The 9,913-nt window shown below is 38.7% G+C and overlaps 1 protein-coding gene across 1 annotated transcript; it reads right to left on the reverse strand.

Moving 5' to 3' along the window:
* Positions 1 to 7,692: 7,692 nt before the first annotated feature.
* On the reverse strand, positions 7,693 to 9,459 carry LOC101735807 (glycylpeptide N-tetradecanoyltransferase 2). The gene has a single exon (XM_004930142.5). It carries the CDS (start codon positions 9,215 to 9,217, stop codon positions 7,805 to 7,807), a length of 1,413 nt encoding a protein of 470 aa, XP_004930199.1. The 5' UTR covers positions 9,218 to 9,459; the 3' UTR covers positions 7,693 to 7,804.
* Between the last annotated feature and the right edge of the window lie 454 nt (positions 9,460 to 9,913).

Consider the following 9,913-nt stretch of genomic DNA (forward strand, 5'->3'; position numbering starts at 1 on the left):
TAAAATTATTAGTCATAAATACAGAAGCTACCTTTAGACGTTGGTAGTAGATAGTATTTGGCTTGTTTTTTTTTCTACCTACACTGGTAGCCTTAGAGGCTATTCCATATACGCCCGTCCGGACGTAGTTTGAATAACCCCGGATGGGCTTACGGGCTCAACCTTAGAGAATTTGCTAAAACTGCAAGAGCAGTGCTTCTTCGCAGAATCTACAACACCCGTGACTACGTAATCGCTACCTACTGAAAAGAGAAGCTCGGTTGTGTATGAGTTATTCCGCTCGCTAGTGACCGGTACCTACATAAGAGTTCTAAACCCACCGAGAGTGGATCCAGGGGATCGTGGCCTAAAGAATAAAACGTCCGGTGCATTCGTGTTGAAGCGATGCAACGGTGTTCGAATCCCGCAGGCGGGTACCAATTTTTCTAATGAAATACGTACTCAACAAATGTTCACGATTGACTTCCACGGTGAAGGAATAACATTGTGTAATAAAAATCAAACCCACAAAATTATAATTTACGTAATTACTGCTGGTAGGACACTTGAGTCCGCGCGGATAAGTACCACCGCCCTGCCTATTTCTGCCGTGAAGCAGTAATGCGTTTCGGTTTGAAGGGTGGGGCAGCCGTAACTATACTGAGACTAGAACTTGTATCTCAAGGTGGGTGGCGTGTCTACGTTGTGGATGTCTATGGGCTCCAGTAATCACTAACACCAGGTGGGCTGTGAGCTCGTCCACCCATCTAAGCAATAAAAAAAGAAGATCAACATATTTTGGGCAACGGCGGCTTTGCGTTGTCTCGTCGCGGTCGGATAGGTAATTAGCGCGGCCACGATAAGAGGGTTTTCGTGTCGCGTCGCTTTGTCGAAGTAGGAGGGCTTAAGATATTGAAAGGGAGAACAATGAGAAAAAACACAGTAAAATTCCCAAGGTGACTGCTTTTTGGTGCAGCTGCGTATCGAGGCCAGCGATAAAATGTCTTGGAAATGTTTGAATTATTTATCGTCACATTAGAACAAAAAATCACAATTTATGAGTCCCTTGGCCTTAATTACGGCCAGATTTATTTAGTAGAACTTTTAAGTTTAGTCATCAGGACCGACACCTTCCAATAAAATGTTTTATTTCTTTTGAATAATGTGTTTCATATGACGCCGCTTCCAGGTCCTACAAGAAGGTTATTACCAGGGCGAAATCGGAGCACGTTGCTAGAATTGGCGAGTGACTGAAGAGCTATCCCTCTGGGAGCCGTGCTTTTTGGTCGCTCGCCAAAGCTGCAGAAGGAAACTTTTGCAGGTCTAGTCTCCCACCACTACGCAAGTCCGATGTCAGTCTGGCCCATAGTGCGAAAGAGAAGGCTGACCTTCTGGTCAAACTCTTCGCCTCGAACTTGACTGTGGAAGACGGGGGTGCCACACCACCGAACATCCCCCTGTGTGATAGTTCCCTGCTGGAGATCTGCTTTACACAGTGTGCAGTCAGGCGGGAACTCCGACTCCTGGACGTCCATAAGTCGAGTGGGTCAGACGGCATTCCTGCAGTGGTTCTGAAAACGTGCGCCCCTGAGCTGACGCCTGCGCTAACGCGTTTGTATCGCCTCTCTTATTGCGCTAACAGGGTTCCGTCTTCATGAAAGATCGCCCACGTTCACCCTATCCCCAAGAAGGGTGACCGGTCGGACCCATCGAGCTATATCGCGATAACCTCCTTGCTTTCCAAGGTGATGGAGCGAATAATAAATATACAACATCTGAAGTATCGTGAAGATCGCCAGCTGATCAGTGACCGACAGTACGGTTTCCGTCACGGTCGTTCAGCTGGCGATCTTCTTGTATACCTTACTCACAGGTGGGCTGAAGCCTTGGAGAGCAAGGGCGAGGCTCTTGCTGTGAGCCTTGATATCGCGAAGGCCTTCGACAGGGTCTGGCATAGGGCACTTCTGTCGAAGCTACCATCTTACGGAACCCCCAGGGGTCTCTGCAAGTGGATCGCTAGCTTTTTGGATGGGCGGAGCATCACGGTCGTTGTAGACATATTCAGCGTAACCTTAACTAGTAGGTGGGCTAACAAGGCTCATTACCTTTTTAGACACCCCCCTCTTTCCTTTTTAGTTACGAATTAACATTATAACACAGGCAATAAAATTAAAAAATGTTTTTCTGAAATCAAATATAGAAAAGTAAATTATCCAGAAATTCTTTGTTTTGTGGACCATTTGGTGCCCCTTGAGTGTTGCTCCGTCCATAATGAACCCTCTTCCCCTCGTTACGCCACTGTTATATTCTTCTTCTATAGCAACCCTAAGGCCAGCCGCGTCAGATCGCGCGCCGCGACCAATCAGGGACTCTCGTTGTTGGTTCCCGGCGCGATTCAAAGAGTAGCGACCGAGGGGCTTTCCTTTTGGCAAGCCGCGCGTGCGCCTTTACTGGCGCCGACAGTTCACCCGCAACCACCGAAGCATACACACGAGAATACGTCCGCACCTTGCTCGCTACCATTCCTTTTCGAACTTGTTTGTGGGACCCTCTGGAGTATTCAAATTCAATTCAATTCAAAATCATTTATTTCAACTTAGATGTCAGTATGACACACTTGTTGAATGTCAAAATACAAATAACAATGTTAACTCTACCACCGGTTCCAAAAAAAGCCACAGTCCTGAGAAGAACCGGCGAAACAAACTCAGCGGGCTTTTTTTTTTGTTTTTTCTCAAATATTTTATTTTTTTTAAATAAATAGAAATATTCACAATAAAAGAAAAAACAAGTCAAAAAAATACAATTAAAAATAATAATAATAATAATAATGAAAAATGAAAAATGAAAAGGCCAGGAGCGAGCGCCTCATTCCCACGTAGTGCCATCTAGTAAATAATCCTTAACTTTATAATATGCCTTGTTGCACAAACGTTCCTTAACAGTTTTCTTAAATCTATGAACAGGTAGTAGTTGAACGTTTAGTGGGATCTTGTTGAAAAGCTGTACACCCAGCCCCCTAAAAGAGTTGCTTATTTTCTTAATTCGAGCCGCCGGCAACGCAAGCCTATGTTTGTTCCTAGTGTTCACATTGTGCAAATCGCAGACTCTGGGGAATTCTTCAATGTTTTTACGCACGTACAATAAATTTTCAAAAATGTATTGGGACGCTAAAGTTAGAATTTTGATTTCCTTAAACTTGTCCCTCAAGGATTCCCTCGGGTGCATATTATAAATAGCACGAATAGCCCTCTTCTGCAGGATGAAAATCGTTTCGACATCGGCAGCATTGCCCCATAGCAAAATGCCATAGGACATAACACTATGAAAATAACTAAAATAAACCAGGCGTGCCGTATCTTCATTAATATACATTCGTATTTTTTTTACCGCAAACGCTGCAGATAGATAGATATTCATACCCAGTGCTCCAGCTGGACAACACAAAACTTCTTAATTATGGCTCGGCACCATACGTGCATTGGGCCAGTGTCAGGTATTTTACTGTCAACAAAGCGAGGGAAAAGTACCTATAACGCGAATTAAAATAATTAAACCGTACCGAGAATTAAACAAAATTTAATTTTATTATTTACAATAAATTTATTTAATGCACTATATACACAGGGTCTATTATCTCTAAGAAGTAAATAAATATTAGAAGAAAGAGGAATAGAGAGAGATATTAGAGATTCGTATAGGGAAGAGTGGTCATATAAAGGACAGGAAAAGAAAATATAGTTCATATCGCAATAACTCTCACCACGTTCACAGGCAGCACTAGACTACTATACCAAGTTAAGTCCAAGACGCATGCGGATTAAAGACGAAGTGGCAGTTTTATTAAAACACAGTTTGGCAAACCATGGTTTTCTTGGGACTAAAGGCTGTACAGAGTAGAGTAAGCGACCCTTGACCTGACCGCTCTCTCTTCAGCTCAAATTCCACGTATCACGGAGATATGTCCTAGGTAAAGCATTTAGGTCGTGTCCGAAAATCATGTATGGGTATAAATCGCCAATCACAGTTGCCTCGTTAACCAAACTGTCAGCTCTCACATTTCCTATGATGCCACAATGGCTAGGTATCCAGCAGAAAGTGACTGTGTAGTTGTTTACTTGGCAATGCAACAACATTCTCTTACGTTCAAATGCTATGTGGAAAAAAGGAATCAGTTTTAAAAAAAATTCTAAGCTTTGTAAAGAACTGAGTGAATCTGTAAATATAACACTTTTGTTGAGCTTAAAACATATAAATATTCTATTGTTTTCAGAAGACCGATGCATTTTCCCGTTTCTGGTGGTAGTTTTATTTTTTGGACTATATTATCATCATCATCATCATCAACAGCCCACAGTCGTCCACTGCTGGACATAGGCCTCTACCAATCTACACCACTGAGCCCGGTCTGCGGCTCTCCTCATCCATATCGACATAGCTCAAAGTCAGCAAGCTGAAGTGGCAGTGAGCTGGCCATATATGCCGTAGGACTGACGATCGCTGGAGCAGACGGGTTCTCGAGTGGAGTCCGCGCAGCGGAAGACGTAACGTGGGACGCCCCCTGGCTAGATGGTGCGATGACCTCCGCACGGTGGCCGGCAAGAAGTGGATGACTATATTATATTGGTTATGAAATACACCTACTCCAACACACCCTATGGGATGTTTGGATGCATCAGTATATATCATTATGTGATGCCAATTTGGCCACTTAGTATTTACAATATGGTTAAAAGTAGTGTTTACATTACAATCGGACTTATCTATGTTGAGAGAAAAACAAATAGTAGGAGAGAAAAGAAGGGAATCATATGAAGTTTTAAATAAAGAACGGAGTCTAAAGGAAGGTGTAGGAGTAACGATTTATATATCTGTAAACTTTTTACTAGGCATGAAAAGGGCTTATTACTGAGAGACAATTTCTCTGACAATAATTCAAGTTTGGAATCTAAAAGATGATTAGAAAATTGAGCAAGCCGGAAAATAAATCTGTCAGGGAGATACTGGCGCCTAAATCTTAAAGGGGGGGTCGCAACATTCTAATTGAAGTGCATTAACGAGAATGGATTTCATTGCACCTGCAATGAGTCTTAATGCCTTAGAATGAATCAGGTCCAATTTCTTAAAACCTGTCACATTCCCAAGATCTAAAAAGAAAGTACCAAAATCTAAAATACTTCTAATAGCGGCGTTGTAAACCAACTTCAAAGTAATAGCTTCATAGTAGCTATTAGATCATTCATGAATGAGGAGCGGTCGTATAGAGGACACGAAAAGAAAATGTGATCTAGATCATGTCTAGATCACATTTACCTATCGGATTCGCATTCTCACACCGGTCACTCACATGCGCACGAATACGCAAACCCGCAAGTGTAGGACGACATTTGCAAATGAATATGCAAAGTTTTCGCTACATTCGTGGTTTTCCAAGCTGTGTCGGTTTTTTAACAGACATCAAAGCGCGCGAACCACGAACCTTCGCGTAGTCTCCCACACATTCGTTTGCCCAGTTGCGCCGACGATTGCGACGGTAACGGACGTATCGCCATTTTCATAGTTCGTGACGTCTACTGTGTAGCGTATCTTCATCAAAAGAAATCCCATAAAAACAGCATGGCTGTTAATGATGTCTGGGAAAGAATTCAAAACTCTTTTTCTCTTCAATGTTCTATTGACGAATTAAAAAGGAGGAGAAATTCGTGAGACATTCGTAAACAAGTGTAGGAGGAAGCGCAAACGGGTTCGCAAATTGAGTATGCGAACCCATTTGCACAGCTGCTAAGTTTGCGAATGAATGTTTGACGGCCCTTCACATGCGCGCAAACATTCGTACAATGTACGAATATTTGCCCGCATGTGAGTGGCCGGTATTACAAACCATAGAATAAACACTTAATATGACCTAACCATGACATAACCCCGTCCGGCGCCCCACCTCTATTATCAAACAAAATCCAAAAGGGATTGTGTCATCAATATTACACATTTCGAAGGTTATAACAACGGAATAGATAAATAAGGTTGGAATGGTAATGTAGGCGGGGCAAGCGTGCCACAGTTATGTTTCTACAATCATAACTCGACCGATTCTTTCATTCACCGCGTTTAGTGCGTTTCGGACTACTTTGACGAAAAGATCTCCTCTTTATAGTGCCGTGTTGTGCAATTATAACTTGTAAAACAAAAAATCAGACCTCAAGTATAGAGCGAGGAGGTATATCTTTCGATCGGTAAGTCGAAATTACCATTTAATTACAATATTATTTGTCTAAAACATAAAAATATACTGAGCATTATGAAATTCTAAACATTAACAATATTATTGCAGCAAGTTATAAATAGCATACATTGCGCGATGTGTACTCGCCCAATGAACGCAATGACCAAGTCAGCTTCCAATGTACTACATGCATTGCGTTCTCTACACTTCAATCTTTGAAATTTGCCCTGATTGGCCGTGGTGCAGTGTCGATAGTGAGGTGACCATGTGGTAAAATAAAATAATCGACAGAATTCTCAACTATATTTACATTTGACATGGATAATTTTTGCATTATTTTATATTTAATTAATGATACCTAGTATATTCTTAGTGAGACGTATTTTGAGTAAAATAAATATGTATTATTATTATTGAATTATTATCATTGAATTAATGTGAAGGTATAATATAAAGGGACATGTAGACCTCTCATTTACGGGTATTTACTGTATTGTCTAAGACGTATTAAAATCTAAGTAAAATGCTATTTGACTTATGCAGTAAATTAAAAATTGTAGGTTTCATAAAGAACCTAACGCCAGGGAACAATGAATTGACGTGACAGGTAGAGGAAACTGGAGACAAAGACGAGTACTATTTGCTCTAAACATTTTACTGAAAATGATTTTACCATAAAAAAATCAGAATACACTTAGTTTTGAAAAATTCATTCGCAATTAATAGCAAGCGCCAACTGCTTAACAAATACGTTTTATTCCAGGGACAGTGACTATTTGTAATTAATAAAAGTAAAATAGTTTTTTTTTTTCAATATTTATTTCATGTTTCATTTTCTCCATTCATTCATCAGATAATTTATCAATAAAGAATATCGATTTTATCAAGCACTAGCGTGTATGAACATTTTTATTGCCTTTTTGCGTGTGTGAGTGTGTATGCCTACGGGTGTTTTGTGCTAGTTTGCGAACGAATATCTGTCCTGAGATTTATGTGTGGGTGTTTTTGTTGTGTGCGAAATACTTGTAATCACAGTATGTGTGTGTGTAGAAATTAAAATAGTGGGGATGAAGCGGCGACACTGGTTCTAATACAAAATTAGAGCAAAAGCCTTTCCAACCTTATTTATCTATTCCGTGGTTATAACTAATTCGACTGTAAAGGGTTGATCAAATTGATCAAAATGTCAGCTCACCTCATGTATCCAACAGGCCTTATATGTTCCAGATGCAGCAAATTTCTATTTATAATACTCAGTATTTATATTTCATTAAAATATTTATTGATTCAAACTTCTGTTGTTTTTTAAAACCAATATCTTTATTGTTATATTATTATTATTTTGATCTTTAATTTTTTTAATAGTTTTTTGGTACTTGTGTACCTTATAAAATGAAAATAGCTTTTTGGGATGTAATGCAGGTCAAACATGAAGTATAACCAAACACATATCTAAAAAGAAGGCACCAAGATACCTAAAAAGAAGGCACTTTATAGATCTAAATTTATTTATTTGTTGATAAATGACAATATTTTACACAAAATTCCACAAAACAAAAGACACCATTGGTTACAAATATAGCAAGTAATAAATTACTACTGTTATTGAAGTACCAGACCAATTTTATTCGGGGCCATACTAGGACATCTCCAATTATACAAATAATATTGCAAATTTCCATCACCAATCCCAAATTTCAGAGGTTCAAGAAATTCTTTGTTATCCATCAAATCTAGTGCATTAAACACATCAAATCCTGAATTTTTTGCTGTTATTAATGCATCCAGCATCAAATCCACCCAAGGTGTCTTGGTTGACACATTATAGAATGAATAAGCTGCTTTTAGTGTTTTGTGCACTGGATGGTAAACAACAGTTGAAGGCAATGTATAATAACTGACGAAATCAGTTATTGTAGAATTAGGACCTTCCACAACAAAACTATCAATTATTCCCACTTGTGGTGTAAACCAATGTTTAAAATCTTCATCAGAAAATATAGGTGCCAAATCAAATTTTTTTAAGTAATCATTGAGTAATTTTACTACTGCTTCACAGTCTTGAATCTCCATTTTGCGGAAACCTGGTGTTTTTGGCATGTCTGGTAACTTAAAGAGTTTAAGCGTTCTTTGCATTGTCATATTACGTGACAAATGACTGAATTTTATGTCAATTAATTTCTTTGGATTAAGAGACCTATGCCAATAGCGACATGTGGCAATAGGCTTAGGCAACACAATTCCAGCTGTATACACACCCTGGAATATACCAGTTAAGTTAACTCTTCTTGTTATTTCCCTTATTAAGACAGGAGCTACTCGCTTAGAACGCAATTTTTTGTGCACACAAAGAAAATTTATTTCAACAACAGTTTGAACATGGTTATATATTCTTAAATCAGCAGGAGTTGCTGAAATGAAACCAACAAGCCGTCCAGATTTCACCACACGAACACCACAATGCCATTCCATTTTCCAACCAGGTGGTTGTAGAGCCCATTTCAAAAAATCAGTTTGGTAATCAAAACGAAACATACAATCATCATCTTCCACATAATTTTCATTAAGTAAAGTGTACAGTTCTTTCAATACTAAAGGTTCGTTCAAATTCAAAGTATCCCATTGGAATCCGTCAGGTAAAGTATAGGGTTCTGCCCTTATTTCTTCCGGTGATTTTGGTAGTTCTATAGGCTCGTTGGCAATAATTTTTTCATCCATTTTTGGCACCGGTTGGGTTGACCAGAATTGGTATGCTTTATGCAATGCCTCCTCTGTAGTTTTTGCAGGCTTTTGCTGTAAATTTAGTACCTCCATTGCCATTTTTAAGTCTTTTAATGAAATGTTTTGATGACCTTCAGTTGGATCTGGCATTGATGACGAACTCTCATTTGCCGTAGATATACCATGATCTCCGTCTCCACCACGTTTTTTCTTGTTTTTATTTTTCTTTTTCTGAGGTTTCTCATCGTTTTCTTTACTAAAATCACAAGATACGCCCGTTTTCGTTTCTTCCATTTCGAACGATTCAGAAAACCTGAGGTTAGTTTTTTAGGTAGGTTTTTAATATTTATACGGCTACTGGCCATTTCACCTTTTAGCCAATCATGGTTATTTTATGGTAATATTCAATGACTATTATTCTATGGATTTTTATTAGAACTTGAGAAAAAATATGTGTGTAGCGTTCTTTCACAGATACTAAGAAAATACTGCAGCCACAATTTGTACAAGTTACAGAACAATCGCATTATTTTGAAGCTATGTGAGTTATTTTATTATTTTTTCGTGTAGATAGCAGTGACTTTAAGTGTGTAAAAAAGTGAAAAAAAATATATGTGTCGGTTTGTGAAGTAAAACAAAATAACGAAACTGTAATTTCGATGAAAAATTCTAAAACATCCACGTAATTTATTCTAATTTATAAAAGTGTGTTAGTATATTATTTCGCACTCTGCGACTTAAAGATTGGACTTTGCTACCCAAGAACTTTAAATTATATCAATTTCTTACAAATACAAAACTGTAATAAACGAATTTACATACACAACTAAATAAAATTTTAAATCAATATGTGTATACACTATAGATCATTCAGGCTCTTCAGTATTTCAAGTATTTTTGCCTTTTTAAAACGAAGGTATCTAATGTAATTTGTGTTTTCCTTTTACTCTTTGTAAGGATAAGGCATCCTGGGTAATATCCCAACCGTCT

The sequence above is a fragment of the Bombyx mori genome, chromosome 5, assembly GCF_030269925.1.
Source record: "Bombyx mori chromosome 5, ASM3026992v2".
Classification (NCBI taxonomy): Eukaryota; Metazoa; Arthropoda; class Insecta; order Lepidoptera; family Bombycidae; genus Bombyx; species Bombyx mori.